Source organism: Lactuca sativa, chromosome 9, assembly GCF_002870075.4.
Source record: "Lactuca sativa cultivar Salinas chromosome 9, Lsat_Salinas_v11, whole genome shotgun sequence".
In the NCBI taxonomy this organism is placed as follows: domain Eukaryota; kingdom Viridiplantae; phylum Streptophyta; class Magnoliopsida; order Asterales; family Asteraceae; genus Lactuca; species Lactuca sativa.
In genome coordinates, this window is record NC_056631.2 from 224117314 (window position 1) to 224136339 (window position 19026).

The 19026-nt window shown below is 32.0% G+C and overlaps 2 protein-coding genes across 2 annotated transcripts; one reads left to right on the top strand and one right to left on the bottom strand.

Moving 5' to 3' along the window:
- Positions 1-369: 369 nt before the first annotated feature.
- On the bottom strand, positions 370-8183 carry LOC111878886 (long chain acyl-CoA synthetase 7, peroxisomal). The gene is made up of 23 exons (XM_023875365.3): positions 7733-8183; positions 7134-7194; positions 6946-7023; positions 6187-6258; positions 5997-6078; positions 5470-5575; positions 5316-5392; positions 5160-5204; positions 4971-5057; positions 4719-4808; positions 4549-4628; positions 4121-4214; positions 3579-3667; positions 3391-3479; positions 3088-3217; positions 2856-2974; positions 2313-2436; positions 1929-2015; positions 1736-1839; positions 1570-1655; positions 947-1033; positions 772-858; positions 370-578 (listed from the first exon to the last, which is right to left on the bottom strand). Exons 1-23 carry the CDS (start codon positions 7854-7856, stop codon positions 480-482), a joined length of 2097 nt encoding a protein of 698 aa, XP_023731133.1. The 5' UTR covers positions 7857-8183; the 3' UTR covers positions 370-479.
- A 4492-nt stretch (positions 8184-12675) lies between these two features.
- LOC111876552 (uncharacterized) lies at positions 12676-13431 on the top strand. Its single transcript, XM_052767910.1, has one exon. It carries the CDS (start codon positions 12676-12678, stop codon positions 13429-13431), a length of 756 nt encoding a protein of 251 aa, XP_052623870.1.
- Positions 13432-19026: the final 5595 nt, after the last annotated feature.

Consider the following 19026-nt stretch of genomic DNA (forward strand, 5'->3'; position numbering starts at 1 on the left):
TATATATATATATATATATATATATATATATATATATATATATATATATATATATATATATCAACCTAAATGTATTTATTTATTCTTCCATAAGATAAGATTACATGCTAGAGTCCGAAATTGGTTGCATAAATTCCGGTCTGTATAGTATAGATTGCAAGTATTTTACAGAATCAATTTTATATTCAATTTTTATTTTTTCTGGTCAAACAAAAATATTGTGAAAAGGTAAATAACATAACTAAAAAAATAATGTTGAGCCTGCTGATATTCTTACATCCAAGCATGCAAGAACGGAAAGGCCATAAATAAGGACTTATTTATTTATTTAGTTGATCCTTGAGAGACTTACGGGACAAAGGCCATAAATAAGGCAAGACTGTAAAAATGTTTTTTATAATTTGGTGCTTTAATTGTCGAATTCAACAATTTAACCTTACAATAAGGAACAATTTGTATGGAACTAAAGGAAGGAGCACTCATAATGGCTTATGAAGGGTGGGATCCATAGCTGAAAGCTCTGCATACATGTTTGATATTTCCTTTGCAAAGTACGCCTTTGCCTGTGGTCTCTTCACCTGAAACAAACAAACACCACAGTTTCACTCCTTTTAGGCAACCACCTACTTACTAATAATAGAAACCTATTTGCTCTTTTCCTTACTAGAACCCATCATTTTAAAAATCAAATCAAATATGTTGGTATTATTTGGTTAAAGAAGTAGGTTGCTATTATTATCTGAGAACAATAGAGGTAGGTCAGGTGGGTACCTTGAACGTGGGGGTAAGAAGGCCATTTTCCACACTAAATGGTTCAGCCACTAGGGTAACAGCTTTTGCAAACTCAAAACCTCTCAGCTGAAATAAATAAATATGTAAAATTAGTGTTTGTTGAAGAAAATATAAAAATTAAAGTAAAAGTGGTTCTCATATTTAAAAAGATCACCTGAGCTTCCCTTGCTACAACATCCATCTCACCCAAAACAGCTGCTTTTGCCCTTGGATCATTGCATAGTTGTCCCAAATCATTATACTACACACCCACACACCCCATAAAACCTTATTTAATGAAAAAAAAATAATAATAATAACATATGATTAATGATGATGGACTGAATGTGCGTAAATGACCATTTTACCCTTCTGTTCACAAGTTACTGACAAATGACTGTTTGTTTATTTGAGAACTGTTTAGAAATGATGCTGAATAACAAATGACTGTTTCGCGTCAATAAATGACCATTTTATCCTTCTTTTTTTGTAGGAAATTACCATTTTACCCTTCTGTTTATAAGTGACGCTGAATTAAAAAAAAAAATGCCGGTATATGACCATTTTACCCTTCTGTTTAGAAGTAATGCTGCATAACAAATTACTGACTACGTGAGTAAATGACCATTTTACCCTTCTATTTATAGAGTAAATGACCGTCTTACCCTTATGTTTAAAAGTGTTCTGAATAATACAAATGAGAGAGTTTACTTGAGAACAGTTAAGAAGTGATGCTGAATAATATGTGTGAAATTGACAATTTAAGAGTAAATGACCATTCTAGCCTTGTTAGAGTACCTTTATGCCCTGAGATGCAGCCCAATCCTTCATTACATCCGGATCAACAGAGATGATAGCCACCAAAGATGAGTTGAAGCTATCACCTGATCACACAAAAACAGTCAGCAGGTTATATTTATTTATGTTTAATTAATAAAGCAAAATCAGTGTCCTTGGTCCTTACCATATATGAAACTCTGGCTAATAAACCTACACTTGGCATATACATTTTCAATTTTATCAGGTGCTATATACTCCCCTTGTGCCAGCTTAAATATGTTCTTTTTCCTGTGTCACAAATCAAAGAATATTTATTCTTATTTCTTAAAAAAAAAAAAAGACCAAAATGCCCCTGGAGTTTCTCAATAAATACATACCTGTCAATAATCTTAAGGCGTCCTCCAGGTAACCACAATCCAATGTCCCCTGTGTGAAGCCAGCCTTCATCATCGAGTACTTCTCTTCTGCTCAATTATGTGAAAAGATCATATCAGTTAAACCAACAGATTTTATTTTTTTTATAAAAATAAAAAGAGAAATTAAATATCCTCCTACTTTTTATTCCTAAATATCTTCCTACCCAATGAAATGGTGACATGTGTAACATTTAATGCTCATTTAATGAGATTTAATGATATTTTAGGATACTAATATGACACATGTCATCAATTAAATGGGTAGGAAGATTTGTAGGTTTAAAAGGTAGGAGGATATTTAATTTCTCAAATAAAAAATAAAAGGAAATTATGTTAGCGACAGACGTCTGGACTTCATCTTTGTAGTAGCCTTGAAAGATGATGGGCCCACGAACACAGATTTCTCCACGAGGATGAGGCTGATCATCAGAGGTGTAATTCATCTCAGGTACATCATCAAGTTTTATCTCTGAAAAAAGAAACATAATGTTAGGACACAATCACACAACAGATTCTGATGAATAGTTTGTTTATATACAAAATCAGTTAAACGAAGTATATGATGAAAAAACGATGACATGTGGAAATTCAAAAAACTGAGTTGTGTCATTTTCTTCAAGGTTTAAAAGATTAATTGTATCAGAAAAAGGACCAATAAGTCTGATTTTTCTAAAACCCTTAATTATGGAGAATAATAGCAATTTGAAATTAAACATGAAACCATGCATGACATGTGTTAAGTGCTAAAAGTAATTATAAAAACTCTTATCTTTAAACATACAATGTTGCAATAGAAAGAAATGAAACTAAGATGTAAAAAATAAATAAAATCACATTGCTATTCCTTGCATTTAAACCTTCCTAAAAAAAAAAAAAAAAAAAACTCACCACATGCAGGATTAGGAGAACCAACATGACCAGACAAGTTATCACCATCATCCATGATTGTTATGACACTGCAGCTTTCCGTCATACCATACCCTTCAATAACTGAACACCCAAAGCATCTGCACAAAACAAAAAGACGAAAATGTCCCTAAAAAGATAGCTTGATGACATATAAAAAGGCGAAAGAGTGTGTTTACTTTACTATAAGTAGAGTTGATGATGATTAACTTACACCCTTAAAAAGTCCATGATATCAGGAGATAAAGGCGAAGCACCTGAGCCCATGAAACGGACACGTCCTCCAATTTTTGCTTTTATTTTATTGAATACCAATCTGTCCCAAATTGGTGATGGCTTTCGACCTACAACAGACACATACAATAATTACCAAAAGACGTAAATACCCTCCACATCCTCATTATTGAAAATATCCCTATTAAAGGCTGTCCAGTCTTGTCCCCTCTAACAAACGAAGCCTAATGAACAAGATCTAACAAAAAACATTCAGTCTGTGTATAAATAAACAAGGGTATACCTGTCATTATCGCCTGTTTCTTAGAATTGTATGCAGCAGTAAATAGTCTGTGCTTTAAAACCCCAGAAGTGTTTACAGCATTCATGATCCTACACAAAAACAGACCCAGAAATGTTGGAAGGAAATATTTTTATTTTTATTTAAAAAAAAGAAAAGGAAATTTATTTAGCTTTTAGAAATGGCTCTACCCAGCATATATTCTATTGTAGAGACGAGGTACACTACAGAAAAGTGTTGGTCTTAGAACTGCCAAGTCATCCATCAATTTCAAATTGTCCTGCACAAAACATAAACTAATATCAGACAAACCGTTGTTTTTGGGTCTGTTTATTGTGGTCCCACAAAATTCTCTTGAAATTTTGGTCCTTATATTGATCTATCTTAACAATTTTGGTCCTTGTTCCAAGTAAAATGACTACTCTACCACCCTTTATTTGAATTTTTGATAAAATGAAGGGTAATATAGTCATTTCACTTGGAACACGGACAAAAACTGCAAGAGAAGTTACTGGGACCAAAATTGCAAAAATCAGCTATACAAAGGAACCAAAAATGTAATTTACTCTAATCCCTATTACCAGTTTGACCTGCAACCAGGCATCTTAAATTCAATGCTTTTTTGAGATATATTAATTTATTGATTATGTGAGAAAAAAAAAAAAAATAGTACTTTCCAATTGAATTCTAATAATTAAAGCAAGCTACATGTATAATTGTAAACAGTACATACCCCTTGGTAAAAACCAACAGCAACACCACAGTATGACAACATAATTTGGTTAGCTCTCTCATAGATATGTGCCAATGGAAGATAAGATATGTAACTGTCCATTCAAAATAAAGCATAATATTTAGCACAAAGTATGAGCATAATCATTAAATTTGGGAATAAAAGACAAGGCCTAAAAATGCAAGAAATAGCAACATAATTTCATTCATTTGTTTAGTATAGCATCTTACTTTGATTTCTTTTTATTACAATTACACATTCTACTTTGAAAAATCTACTAGAGTATAACAGTGAAAATTGCTATAACTGGGTGGATTTTTCAATTTTGTAAAACAAAGAAATGGATATAGGATGCTATAATAGTTAATAAATAAATTTATGAAAGTATGTAGCTATTTCATGCATTTAAACCTAAAATAGAAACACACATGTCTGTGGAGTTGAATTTAATTGACAAGGTCATAGCTGCGACACTTGCAATCAAGTTCCCATGTGTCAGAACCACACCCTACACACAACAAATACATAAATTTAATATATGTATACATTTTATAAATTTATAAATATTTGAAGTAAAAATTGAGATGCTTAATGTTACCTTTGGTGTTCCAGTAGTACCACTTGTGTAGCATATGGTTGCAATGTCTTCAGACTTTGGAGGGCAAAAAGGTTTAAGATTATTATGACCCTACAAGAAAGATTATTAATTATTAGGAGAAATTGATATTATAAAGGTGCACATCAAATTGATGCTTAGCGATTTCCTCCTTTTTCAACTGAAATTAGAGTTTTTTAACTTCCTAAAATACCAAGTTGATAAAAACAATTAAGAGTCCTTAATTCAACCAACCTGACTCAAGAGTTTTGAATAAGATACAAGTTTCACACCGGATGTTTCTGGAAGAGAGGGAAGGTGTTCTTCTACCCCTCCTACTACCTGAAAAATCGATAGCACAAGAAGAAAAGAATTTTATAATAAAGCAAGCAACATCATTTCTGTATAAATTCTTTGTTGCTAAAAAGAGGTTTGAGAACATACCACTATTACACGTACACTACTAATCTCAGATAAGAAGCTCAACAACTGCAAGTTGAGAAAAGATTGTAAGCCTTGATTCTATAAGAATATTTTTTTTACAACTTCTCCTTTTCGATCTTTATTCAAATAACTTTTTTTTATTTTAAAATGACTTACGATGTTCAATGTATTTGGCACACAAAAAACCGCCTGTAAATCAGCATGATTTATGATGTACTTAACAGCATCAGGACCTGAAAATCAAGTATTAGGAACACACTAGAGATCTTACATCTATAAAAAAAAAACTTATGACACCACACTTACACACCAAGAGTGTCATATAAAGGCACAGAAACATATGAATATGCTGAACATGCATGATCTGCAACCATCCACTCTGGTCTATTTATCAAATAAAGTCCAATGCATGCTCCCTGCTCCAAAACAACCCAAATCATATGGCTGTTAGACATTCTTTTATGGTTAAATGCAAGAAATAACAACATACTTTCATCCATTTGTTGATTATAGCATCCTACTTTCATTTATTCTTATTCAAAACAATGTATTTTGAAGATTCTACCAGATTGTATCAATGTCATCCAAATAATAAAGCAATTTGCATTTCAAAGTATAATGTCTTAATAAGAAAATGGGTAGTAGATTTTGTGAAGTATAATTAATGTCTTGATAAGAAAAAGATTGAAAGTATAATGTTGTAATAGAAAGAAATGATAGTGGGATGCTATAATACACATATAAATGAAAGTAAGTAGCTATTTCTTGCATTTAAGTAACATACTTGAGCAAAGCATGTTAGAGGAGATAGAGAAAAAAACAGAAAACTGAACTCACTTTTGATAATCCATAATACTGCAGGCCAGATCCTATAGCAGAACGAGCAGTGGCTGTTTCTCCATATGTCATCCACTTGTACCTTAAGGTACAAGTCAGTCAAACATGTTAATATGTATGGCTTAATGTGAAATTAGTCAACTCTGGTCAACATGGAATGGAACTTTGTTAAATTTATAAGTAGACTTACTCGCCAACTGTTCCATCTACTCGTACACGTGAACCCAAGTACTTGTAATCTGGGTATGTATCAACTGCATATCTGAAAACATAATATCACTTAATATGAAATTCGTTTCAAGATTACAAATAAGGTTAAGAATCAGTTATTGTAGCAGAGTACTTTCAATTCTTCCTATATAACAACATTATGATGAAAATCTACCCAATTATAGCAAACACAATCCAAATACAAAACAATTTTCACTTCTATTACTAAGATTTTTCAAAGTATAATGTCTTATATGGGAAGAAAAAAAAAAGTTGAAAGTACAATGCCTTCATAACAAGTATACTGAAAGTACAATGCTGTAATAGAAAGAGTTTCTTATAGCATCATACTTTCATGTTTTTTCCTATTACAGCATTGTAGTTTGAAAAATCTACCTAAATATAGCAATTCCACCCTACAAAGCAATTTTTAATGATCGTTGCATAGATTTTCAAAGTATAATGTCTTAATAAGAAGAAAAATGTAAGTACAATGCTATAATTGGGTAGATTTTCAAAGTACAGTATCTTGATAAGAAATATACTGAATGTAAAATGCTGTAATAGAAGGAAATAGAAGTAGGATGCTATAAAACACAGATAAATGAAAGTATGTCGCTATTTCATGCATTTAGCCATTTAATCTAAGTAAGTACAACTAGTAAAACATGAGAAACTATCATAAAGGGGCAGAAAATTATCAAGAAGTGTTCATAGTGAAGATGATTAAGATGCTCACACAAAGCTGTCATGCAATGTTTCAATATCAGGATGATCAGGAAATCTGGTAAGAAGCTTCAATGGAGAACGTGCAGATCTGCCAGGATGAATCAGTTTTGTAAGAAGCCAGTTATACCAACATAGAAAAAATTAGATAAAACTATAAAACTGAAAGATTATTGACTGAAATAAAATATATCTATCCACCTGTATACATTCCATTTTCCTTCCTTCAATTTCTCTGGAAGAACAACACTGTATCTTTGCTCTGCAGCATATTCATGAATGTGTGATTAAATTAAACATCATTTAGAAACTTATGTTTATTAAGTCACTTTGTGTGTGGCACTTCAGATCATGAGATAAGTTTAGTAAAAAAATCTATGAAGTTCTTCATTGACTTGACATAAAGTTCTTAATTTACTTAATAAACTGTTTCAAGACCACTTTGTACTACTTGCCTCAATAATTCAAGTCTATATACCTATGTTTCCAATATAACATGCTGCTTGCCTATATGATTTGACTTGTACAGTAGTTAATGTGAAAAATAAAACAGGGAAATTAGGGAAGAGGTGCTTGTATACATAAGCGGAAAGATAAAAGAAGGTTCTAGAATGAGATTTCTAATTAACATAGCAGGACAGCAGAAAACTGTTACATAAAGATATCTAATTACATAGGCAGAAACTGTTTTATATTTACTTGCCAATATCATTTGACCACTACAGTAGGTAAGGTGAAAAAGAAAAAGTACTATTATTCATCTGATACTTGGAATACATAGAACAGAATCAGATGATTACCATCAAAGAATTCTCCGGCAGTGCTATTGGTTTCAATCTGAGAGTGGGTATTGTCGGTTGACGTAAGAAGATGGCTGTGAATTGCAGTAAGGCGTCGACCAGCGATCGAGTTTGAATCCTCCATCCAATAATCAGAAGCTCGATCACAGTGTCAATCAGTTGCAGATAAAAGATAAAACAGCAATTACAGAATCAATCTCCAGTTTTGGGGCAATTGGTGGTCGATATGAAAGTCTGAATTTGATGTAGATACATATACACGCGTGTGTGTAAAGAAAAAGGAAAATAGAGAGATAAATAGTATAGAGAGGAGGCACGCAATTCTATGGTGAAGATGACAGAATAAATTACAATAATTGTTTGATAATTGAGGAGGATATATATACACATACACATGTTGTCGAGAGAGATGAAAATTGGAAAGGTATTTAGGGAATTGGATAAGGGTTAGGTTAAAAAAGAAATCAACGACCTCCTTCCATACTTGAAACGATCAGATCACAGGAAATGAATGACAAAGTGACGGCTGCATTCAACGAGCCGTGTGGGGGTCATGGGCCGACATCTGTGCATAAACATTGTCACATTAAAAAGTGGTCCTCAATAAGATTTTGATATGTTTCCAAATTGGATTTTACTCGATAAACATTGTAACAGTAAAGTTCCAATATTTTTATCGGTTTGATAAGAAAGTCTTAAATTTTATTTTTTTGATAGTAAAGTCCAAATTACCGGCAGTTTTTGACACTTTTACTATTTTTCCCCGGTTAGCCGGTAATTAGGACTTTTTTGTCAACAAAATAAAGTTTAGGACTTTCTTGTCAAATCGTCAATTAGGACTTTACTGTCAAAAAAATAAACTTTAGGACTTTTTTGTCAAATCGTTCAAAATATTGGGACTTTAGTGAATATATAATTTTTTTTGTTAGAAATTTAATGGTATGATACTTTTTAAGCATAAGAGTTATTGAAACCTTCTCTAATCAGCTAAATCCTATTGAAATCCTTTATGTTTGCTTCTTGTTAAATCGTTTTTTAATCTCAACGAACCGACATTGAAAAAAATTGAGATAATCAAGAAAGAAAGAAAGAACCAGGGTTGTGTTGGCTTTTTGCAGTCTCAAAAATGGAGAAATTAGAAACCTAAAAAAACGAAATTGCCCTAGCTTTATACAAATACAAACAACACATGCCTAGTCAAAAGGGTGTGAATGTGGAGAAGGGAAAGAAGGGCAATTTCGATTTTTTTCGGTTTCTTATTTCTCCATTTTTGAGACTGCAAAAAGTCAACACAACCCTGGTTCTTTCTTTCTTTCTTGATTATCTCAATTTTTTTCAATGTCGGTTCGTTGAGATTAAAAAAACGATTTAACAAGAAGCAAACGTAAAGGATTTCAATAGGATCTAGCTGATTAGAGAAGGTCTCAATAACTCTTATGCTTAAAAAGTATCATACCATTAAATTTCTAACAAAAAAATTATATATTCACTAAAGTCCCAATATTTTGAACGATTTGACAAAAAAAGTCCTAAAGTTTATTTTTTTGACAGTAAAGTCCTAATTGACGATTTGACAAGAAAGTCCTAAACTTTATTTTGTTGACAAAAAAGTCCTAATTACCGGCTAACCGGGGAAAAACGGTAAAAGTGTCAAAAACTGCCGGTAATTTGGACTTTACTGTCAAAAAAATAAAGTTTAGGACTTTCTTGTCAAATCGATGAAAATATTGGAACTTTACTATATATATCCCTTCTTTATACCGTAATTAAAGGCTTTTAGGGATTGGTGGGCTTAGTTGTTTTAGAGGGTAAAAGTCTTTTTTGGAAAAGTTGCAAAAAGTAAGGTTTTTTAACTTTTCCAAAAAGTTAATTTTCCTTCTATCTAAAATCCAAAAGTATCTTTTAAAAGTCTTTTGTCAAACATCTTTTACCTTTGATCTTTTCCTAAAAGATCTTTTGGTCTCTCAAAAGCTAAATCAAACACCCCTTTATTCGGTTTAATCTTGTATATATTTTTTATTGGGTCTAAGTCGGTTAGAGCTGACCCAATAATCAACTATCAATAGGTCAAAAAATTTACTTTATGTTATAGTAGTTGTCTAAATGGGATAATGATTTAAAATGGTAATATATTTTTCGATTTGTACACATTTGGTCATTGAGTTTTTTTTTTTGGGGAAATCTCTGGAAAAGTCCTAATATTTTACCCTAATTTACGAAAAAGTCCCAAACTAAAATTGATTTATGAAAAAGTCCCAAAAACCGGTAAAAATGACGATTTGGCCCTATTTTCCCGGTTTGCCGGATTCATTACTTACCCGGAAACATTAAAGTCCTATTATTTTACCATAATTTTCATTAAAGTCCTATTATTTTACCATAATTTGGGACTTATTCGTAAATTATGGTAAAATAATGGGACTTTATTAAAATCGGTTAAATAATGAAACCGGGAAAATAGGGTCAAATCGTCATTTTTACCGGTAATTAGAACTTTTTCATAAACAAATTTTAGTTTGGGACTTTTTTGCAAATTAGGGTAAAATATTGAGACTTTTCCGGAGATTTTCCTTTTTTTTGTCCACATTTATCCCTTCAATTTGTTAAATTATACACATCCAGTCCTTATGACCGGTTACTCCAGGTTGGCTAGAAAAAATGATTTATTAGGATAATATATTTCTCATTTTGTACACATTTAGTCCTTAATATTTTTGTACACATTTAGTCCTTAATATTTTTTTGTTTCAAAATAAGTCTACTTTTGTTTTTGTACCTATTCAGTACTTATGAATGATTTATTTAGGGTTTTCTCACGACATCCTATGTGGGTCCATCATTGATGAGGTGTTTGGGGTTGTTGATGCTTATGTCAATCACGACCTCGACTGTTTGGTTGCATAAGTCTTGTGGTTTGGCTTAGGTTTTGTGTTCCGAACGTTGTAACTTCTTCATACGATATCTGATTTTAACGATCTTTATATCCACATGTTCGTTTTTTAAGTCTGATAAAACTTTCGTTAATATTACCCACGTTAAAATATAATATGTTTTTACTTACGATTTTATTAAAAAAAAAAAAAAAAAAAAAAAAAAAAAAAAAAAAAAAAACATCCATACACGCATTCATAAAAAACATATGGATATAAAGATCGTAAGTAAAAGTATATATTACTTTCTAACGGGAGTAATCTAAACGAAAGTTGTAGCATACTAAAATACAAACGCATAAATATAAAGATCGTTAAAATTCGAGATAGTATGAAGAAGTTATGACGTTCAAAAGACATGACCTAAGCAACTAAATAGTCAAGATCTCAATGGACATAAGCATCAAAAGCCTAAAACGCCTCGTTAATGATTGTTCCACATAAGATATTGTGAGAAAAACCTAATGAAATCATTCATAAAAAGGATTAAATGTGTACAAAAAAATTAAGGACTAAATTGTACAAAATGAGAAATATATTACCCTATTAAGTCATTTTTACCGGCTAACCTGGAATAGCCAGTCATAAGGACTAAACGTGTATATTTTAACAAGTTGAAGGGGTAAATGTGGACAAAAAATAAACTTAGTGACCAAATGTGTACAAATCGAAAAATATATTACCTTTTTAAGTCATTATCCCTATTCTCAATATTTTTTATAATTATGAAAAATATATATTTGTAAAAATATAAATTACTTTAATAAAATGATATGATTAGCTAACTTTACAAAAGATTAATTCAAAAATAAAAGAAAGTTTGATATATGATGTTACTAAAAGAGTCATGGACATTGGTCATGATGCTAGCGAGAGTGTTCATGGTATCAATCATTGTATGTCAGTTTCGACACTACACGTACCACTCTGGGTGTGCATTAGTGTCACGCTCGGTTGTGGCATTGGCATGTCGCGGTCTTTGTGCTCTCTCTTACTCTTATTTTGTTTAAATTGAATTGTCTAAAAAAATTATTAAAAAAAATATGACATGACATAGTGTCCAATCTTTATGGGTGGCATGGAACCATAAAATATGATAAAATTGATATGGAATTGAAATGAAACTAATAATATAGACAAAAAGATATGATACCATTCTCGTCTAATTCTCAACTAAGGCTGGTGGGTATGGATGCGGTCCAAGACCGCACTTCGTGCCACATAGGACGCGAACACCGCCCCCAGACCGCGGTCTGGTGCGGTCTTGGCCGCAGTGCGGTCCTCCAATGTCGTGCATTTTGATTGGTTGAGGAAGGTAGTCGTTGAGCATTTAAGCTTTTTTTTTCTTTTTCTTTTTCTTTCCTATATATATACATATCAACTTATTTTTTTTTCACAACACAATCTCCTCTCTCTCCCAATTTTTTTTTTTAAATCACCACTCTCTCAAAAATGTCATCTTTTTCATCTTCTGAAGAATTTCAGACTATTTTGGATACCGTTGTTGCGTGTGTTCAAATGGCGGAACAAACATACAACGTTGTATGTAACAATGCAGCTGCAAGTTCTCAACAGAGAACACAAAGATATTTTTACAGAAATCGTGAAGAAGCCAACCAACGTTTAGTGCAAGACTATTTTGCAGAGAATGCCACTTACCAAGGGTATTATTTTCATAGGCGCTTCAGAATGTTCTAAGGTTTGTTCGAACGTATAGTTGAAGATGTAACGAGGGAGTGCAGTTTTTTCCAACAACGCTACGATGCTAGAGGTACACTCGGTTTCACTCCCTTACAAAAATGCACGGCCGCACTTCGTCAGTTAGCATATGGCATTCCGCCTGATGCGTTAGACGAAAGTTTTAGGATGTCTGCTAGGATAGCACAGGACAATCTCCATTTTTTCTGCAAAACTGTGATTCAGTTTTATGGTCCAAAATATTTACGTAAGCCTACACGTAATAACATCTTGTAATTGCAAGCTCATTATGCTAGTGTGCATGGGTTTCCTGGAATGCTAGGAAGCTTAGATTGTCTCCATTGGGCATGGGAAAATTGCCCTACAGCATATAATGGGCAATTTACCCGAGGTGATCATGGTCACCCAACGGTCATACTTGAAGCAGTTGCATCACAAGATATGTGGATTTGGCATGCTTTTTTTGGTTCTCCTGGTTCGATTAACGACATCAACGTTCTTAACCGTTCACCAATATTTAACAACATATACGATGGATCCGCACCAGATTCTTCTTTTCAAGTGCGTGGAACGTCATATAAGTATGGTTATTATCTGGTTGATGGAATCCATCCTGGGTATGTTGTGTTTGTTAAATCGTTTTCAGCTCCACATGGTTCTAGACGAAAGAAATTCAAGAGAGCTCAAGAAATAGCTAGGAAGGATGTTAAGCGTGCTTTTGGAGCTCTGAAGAAATGGTGGTTCATATTGAAAAAACCAGCAGCTTATTTGGGTGACGAAAAACTTCAAGAAATCATGTATACATGTATTATATTGCATAACATGATTATTAAAGACGAAGGAAGAGCGATATGTGCGTTTGACGAGGAAAAAACCATACCAGAGACACAACCAATAGAAATTGGTGGCGAAAAGTTTATAAACAGGAGAGCAGAGATACGTTGCACTGAAACATTTCACAATCTTCGCAATGACTTGGTGGAACACATTTACGAGGTTCAAAACATTAACCTTAATTTGGATCCACCGGGTGACCCCGAAGACGAGTTCTCGGAGAACGACTTTACGTAGTTTGTTTTAGTTATTTTATTTATGTTTTTTAAGTTTCTAGGATTATTTAAATGTCATGTGTGTGGGTTTTTTTTTTTTTTAAGTAACGCAATGTACTGTTTTTTTTAATTTTCAAGTAATGAAAAATTATGTTTTTTTTTTATTAAAATAGAAGTTATATTAAATTAAAATAGTTAAAAAAAAGTTTTATTAAATTAAAATATCAGAAAAAAAAACAAAAAAAAAAATGAAAAGTGTGTCACCACACTTGAGTGGTAAAAAGTAACATGACGCTTATGTGGCGGGGGAGAAAATACGGTTTCGATGGCACCACTCCCTCCAGCCTAAGGCATCAGATCTAATATAGATCTTTTAAGTAACTTAAGGCCTTTAAATGTGACATAGTATAGGATAACATACTCAGTCACATAATTCACTTTATTTTTATTATTATTCAAGTTTGTTTAAAGGAAATTAAATATAATTTTTAACGATTAATAATTCAAACTTAACAATCAAACTCGAACAACTAATAATATACTCATATCAATTCAAACCATTAAGGTCTTTCTAACTGCTCGAGGTTCTTACACGTAAATATAAATATAACTTCGCGAAAACTTTTAGCGGTGAATAATAAAAACTTTTGATCAACTCTACAATAAAGTTTATAATATTAACATAATATTTTTATTAGTATAAAAGTAAAATATAAAATAGTTCAAAAAATAATCTTCCAATAACATTTTTAATGCAATTCCGACGTTTAAAAAAAAGAAAAAAAACTAATTACAAAGATAAAATTAAATGTGTGTGTATATATATATATATATATATATATATATATATATATATATATATATATATATATATATATACTAGTCGTTTACCTGCGCCAAGCGACGAGTGTGAATCTTTCATAAAATAGTTTCTAGTGGCAAATAGTTTTTTTGCACAAATAATTTACTACATCTAAAAAATTATCAATAATATTCATTCTAGTAAATATGTAATCAGTAAGAGTAAAAAATGAAGAGTTACGATCGTTTACAAATATATACAAACACATGATTTATTATCTTGGTGGTTCATTAGATATTAGTAGCTATGACATAAAAAACGATCATATTAATTTATGGAAGTAAGTTTCACCTAAATGATAATAAAATTTCGAATTGAGGATATAGAAAATACCTATGTTTGAAAATAAAATAAAAATTATGATATTAATAACAACACAATATAAATAATAATTTATATAGAAACAAAGGGCATTCCATTTATTTATTATTTGGTTTTAAAGTGAGATTTCCTTCGAAACCCCATCATTTCTTGGTATTCGGCTTCTCATATGACTGAAAATGTTGGTGGCAGTTAGATATACTTACTGCAATAGTACCTATAAATACACGCATATAATTGGTCTTTCAAGTCAATACACTTTCCAACACACAACTGTCAATTATGCAGAAACCATGCTTCACATGATAATATCCACTACTTAAATCATTTAAAAACTATTTAATGTTTTCACTTCTAGCATTCAACATATATCAAATATCTCTATTTATAGTAAAAACATTGTATTAAAAGATAATATACGATGAATGAGACAATCAATAAAATTCAAAAAGACTTTACCTTCCATTGAAACGAACAAATTGCTAGGAAATAAAATAAAACATTACCTAAAAGGAAAATTTTCTTATTTTGAAAATAAACTGGAGACAAACAGTCACAATGGTTTTCATATATTGAATACAAAAGTCATAATATTTTTCACATTTAGAAAATAACTATCACATGGGCATATGGAATTTTGATATTGCTAAGATAATCTATATAAAAAAGATTTCATTTTTTTTTGCTGCTATACTTTGGTGTTTTCTGTTTTCCCCAAAATGATATTTTTAATGTCTGTCTAAATAACCAAATTTAAGAATCAGGTAATGTTTACTACAATTTTTTGTGTAGCTGCATAAATAATCCACATAAAAGAAAACATTAGAGACTACAATATAAGTTGCATTGAATCTAATATAAATTAGGATTGTATGTGGACTCATTTACCCTTACAACAAATAAAAGGATATCAACGGATGTAGTAGATCAACACCTCCTTGCCACCACCCTGCAAATTAACTAGACAATAACAATATTCTAATTTTTCTAAACTACACTTTCAGCCACAACCAATTGTACAATAACATGAAACCAAAACATGATTACTTAGATAATGGCAGCATACTTTACCATAAGTACATGCCTACATCACATTTAAACAACAAAAATACAAAATTATAGAACTTGCATTATTTCAGCTTGTAAACAAATGCTTTCAGATACAAAGGAGGATGGGGAGAAAGATCATATTAAATTAAACACCTGTAAACAACTCAAGCGTGAGAGATTTGTAGACAACTAAATGAACAGTTAAATGTACCTTCGTTAGAGCTCAATAAACTAATTAGCAGCCAAAATATTTTGGTTAAGGGTTATACGTTCCACCTTAGAAGTAAAGGGAAACGGAAAAGTCCAGATTCAGAAGCCAAAATGAATAAGAGGCAAAATATGAAAAATGAATAACTTCTAAATAATTGAAATCAAAGTTGTTGTCAAATCAGAGATCTTACCCGATTGGGGCATATAAGGTGAGATTACGGATACTAGAGCCTCTAAAGTCACAAAAAAAAGGTAAGAACAAAAAAGAAGCACGGGAAAGGAAAAGAAGCAATAAATTAAAAAAAATACCTAAATCGCATGTTGGTTTAGGGTTTGGTTAAGCTTTTTTTTTCAAACTGATACCCTTCTGCCCTTAAATCACCATCAGTGAATGTCCTTGTCCCCTATTTTTCCAGTCGATATCTCTTTTCCAAATCCAAATGCATACATGAGCCTACAAACCAGAATAGAGTAAAAACCCCAAACCAATTCCAAAGCAAAATAGAGCCCATATCTAACCTTGAATCACAGACGTAGTTAAACCCATATGCTGCTTTTTGGAGCCCTTATTTAGGAATTTTAGGATTCAAGGTTGAATTATGTTGGATTAGTGTCTAAGTCCATAACTATTTTGGTATGTACTTGACCCGATGGTGCATGGTCCTTTTGGGTTGCCTTCACCAAAGCAACTTGATTGGAGAAATAAATAAAGAGAGAGAGGTTATTATGATTTATTAATATGTTATAAGAATAATATATTAAAGGAGAAATCATATTTGTTTAATTAATATTGGTCAATAATTAATTAAGAATTAATTTTGTGATCAAGTGTAATTAATTAAACTAGAGGGGCTGAATTGTAATTATGTGATAGTTACAAAATAAGGTAAGGATTATCTTATATATATGGTGAACGAATTTGAGGTGTAAATCCCTTAGAATTCGACTAGGATAAGGGTTTCTAGGACTTATCTTATGGTTGCTTGGTGGACAAGCAACTAGATAAGGATAAGGACTAAAACCTTAATCTTTACACCTATATAAACCCCCTAGGGCTTAGGAATTCGTCTAACCCTTCCCAAGAGGTCCTAAGGACGAATTCTAACCTCCCTCCTCTCTCTTTATACCTTCTCCACTTGCTTATGGTGTTTGTAAGCCATTAGAGGAGTGACACTTGTGACTCTCAGCTTTCCAAGGTCAATTCAAGGAGGAATTGGATTGTTATTGCTATATAACAATCAAGGTATGTTCTTAAACCTAATTACATGTGAATTCTGATTTCCATATGCTAGAATTTGGGTTCAAAGTCTTGGATTCAAAGTATGTACAATAGAGAAACCTAGATCCAAGCTTTAGGGTTTGTATGAGCACATAGGATGTCTTATGACCAAAACCCATTAGTGGTATCAGAGACATGATTGGTTTCTATTGTATTGATGCTTGATGTAACTGAAAATCGTGTTTTGGCCTCACTGTTCGACCTGACTCGGCGAGTCACTCTTGGACTCGGCGAGTCAGCCCTACTCGGCGAGTTCCAGAGGGTGACTCGGCGAGTCGGTGCGTCAGATAGTGCTTATCTCGGGATTTCTTGCTGTTTTTGCATTGGGATAATTACCTTATCATGTTAGATCAATCTTAATCGATTATATGATATATTTGACTATAATTTTGATCTAATTGAAGATATTTATCAATTAATAAGATAATTGTTTCCTTTTAAGATAATTGATTAATTATTTTGAGTAAACTGATAAATTGTTTTGCAAGAAATCATTAAATAAAACAAATATGGATAATTATGTGATTAAATGTTAATTTGAATTATTTGTTATTTGATCCTTGTTGTTATGAAAAGTTTCATATTTTGCCCTTTAGGTTTTATAGTTTAAATTTGAACCCCAAAAGTTTTGTTGTTTTGAAATTTAAATAGTTAAAACCCTAATGTTTTGAAAAAGGTTTCAAAACTTGCCCTCAAGTTTTGGAATTTAAATTTTGATTAAATGGTTTAATTTTGATGCATATTTAAATTCTAAACCCTAATGTGTTGAAATGTTTCAAAACTTGCCCTCAAGTTTTGGAATTTAAAAGTTGATTAAAAGTTTAATTAGGAATGTCAAATTCTGAAACTCTAGTATTGTTTTGAAAAATGTTCAAATCACACCCTCATGGTTTTATTAATTAATTAGGGTGTATAATTAAAAGAGGCTTAATAAATCCATAAAAGTTTAGGTTTACAATTTAATTGAATTAAAAGTATAATTGTTAAATTAGACCACCTAGTATTTTAAAAAGTGTAAAATACACCCTATACTATATATAACATTAAAAGTCTAACATTATATATATGTACGAGTAAAAGTCAGTCTTACCGTTAGTAGGCCTCATTCACGAAGCTAGTCTATAAGGGGTGTTTAAGGAAATTGCCTATAAAATGGCGATTGAATGGGTATCCACTCTTACCCACCGCACTCTTGACTAGTGGAGGGTCGTTAGCCGAACGGGTAGGATGGGACAAAACCTTCCATTATAAGTATAATGAAGTATAAAAGTAACTAAATGTTTTCATAAAATTCTCAATCTTAGTTACTTAGGCAAAAGTGAATTGATGCAATTCCATGAAATTACACTTTATGCCCTTGCGAAGACGTTAGTGGAGCGTGTGTGGTTAACCGGCACACTAAATGGGTCTAATCAAAGGTAGCAAATGGTGACTCAATGTTTGTCATAGTTCGGTGGAGCGTGTGTGGTTTACCGGCACATCGAATAGGTGACTGTAACATGTGAGGGCACCATGTAAGTTTGCATGGTTATTCACACCCGCTTTGTGATCCTCGGCATCCCAGTCACAAACAAGAGGGGCATATCGAGATTTAAACATGCCATTGAAAGTTCAATGAATCTCAAAGGATCTAGGAGTTTTCATAGATTTAAAACTTAAATTTCTTTTTCGTTTTTCATGGTGGAAATTAGTGAATCGTCATTCACTTACCTTCAAATATTCTGCAATTAGGGTTACGACATCCCTCTCCCGAGTTGTAGAATATTATGTTGGGTCCTAGCCTTAGTATCTCATTTGGGTGATTTACTAAGGACTCAATCGATCAACTAACTTGAATTCATTTTTCTCCCGTTTTGTAGATGTCAAAGTTCGACAACTATGGTCTTCTCAAATCC

Coding starts and splice junctions, on each gene's coding strand:
- LOC111878886 (XM_023875365.3), bottom strand. CDS start 7,856: ATGGAGGATTCAAACTCGATCGCTGGTCGACGCCTTACTGCAATTCAC. Junction 2,437..2,855: donor TTCTCCTAATCCTGCATGTG/GTGAGTTTTTTT, acceptor TTCTTTTTTCAG/AGATAAAACTTGATGATGTA. Junction 1,656..1,735: donor TAGCCAGAGTTTCATATATG/GTAAGGACCAAG, acceptor TTGTGTGATCAG/GTGATAGCTTCAACTCATCT.
- LOC111876552 (XM_052767910.1), top strand. CDS start 12,676: ATGCTAGGAAGCTTAGATTGTCTCCATTGGGCATGGGAAAATTGCCCT.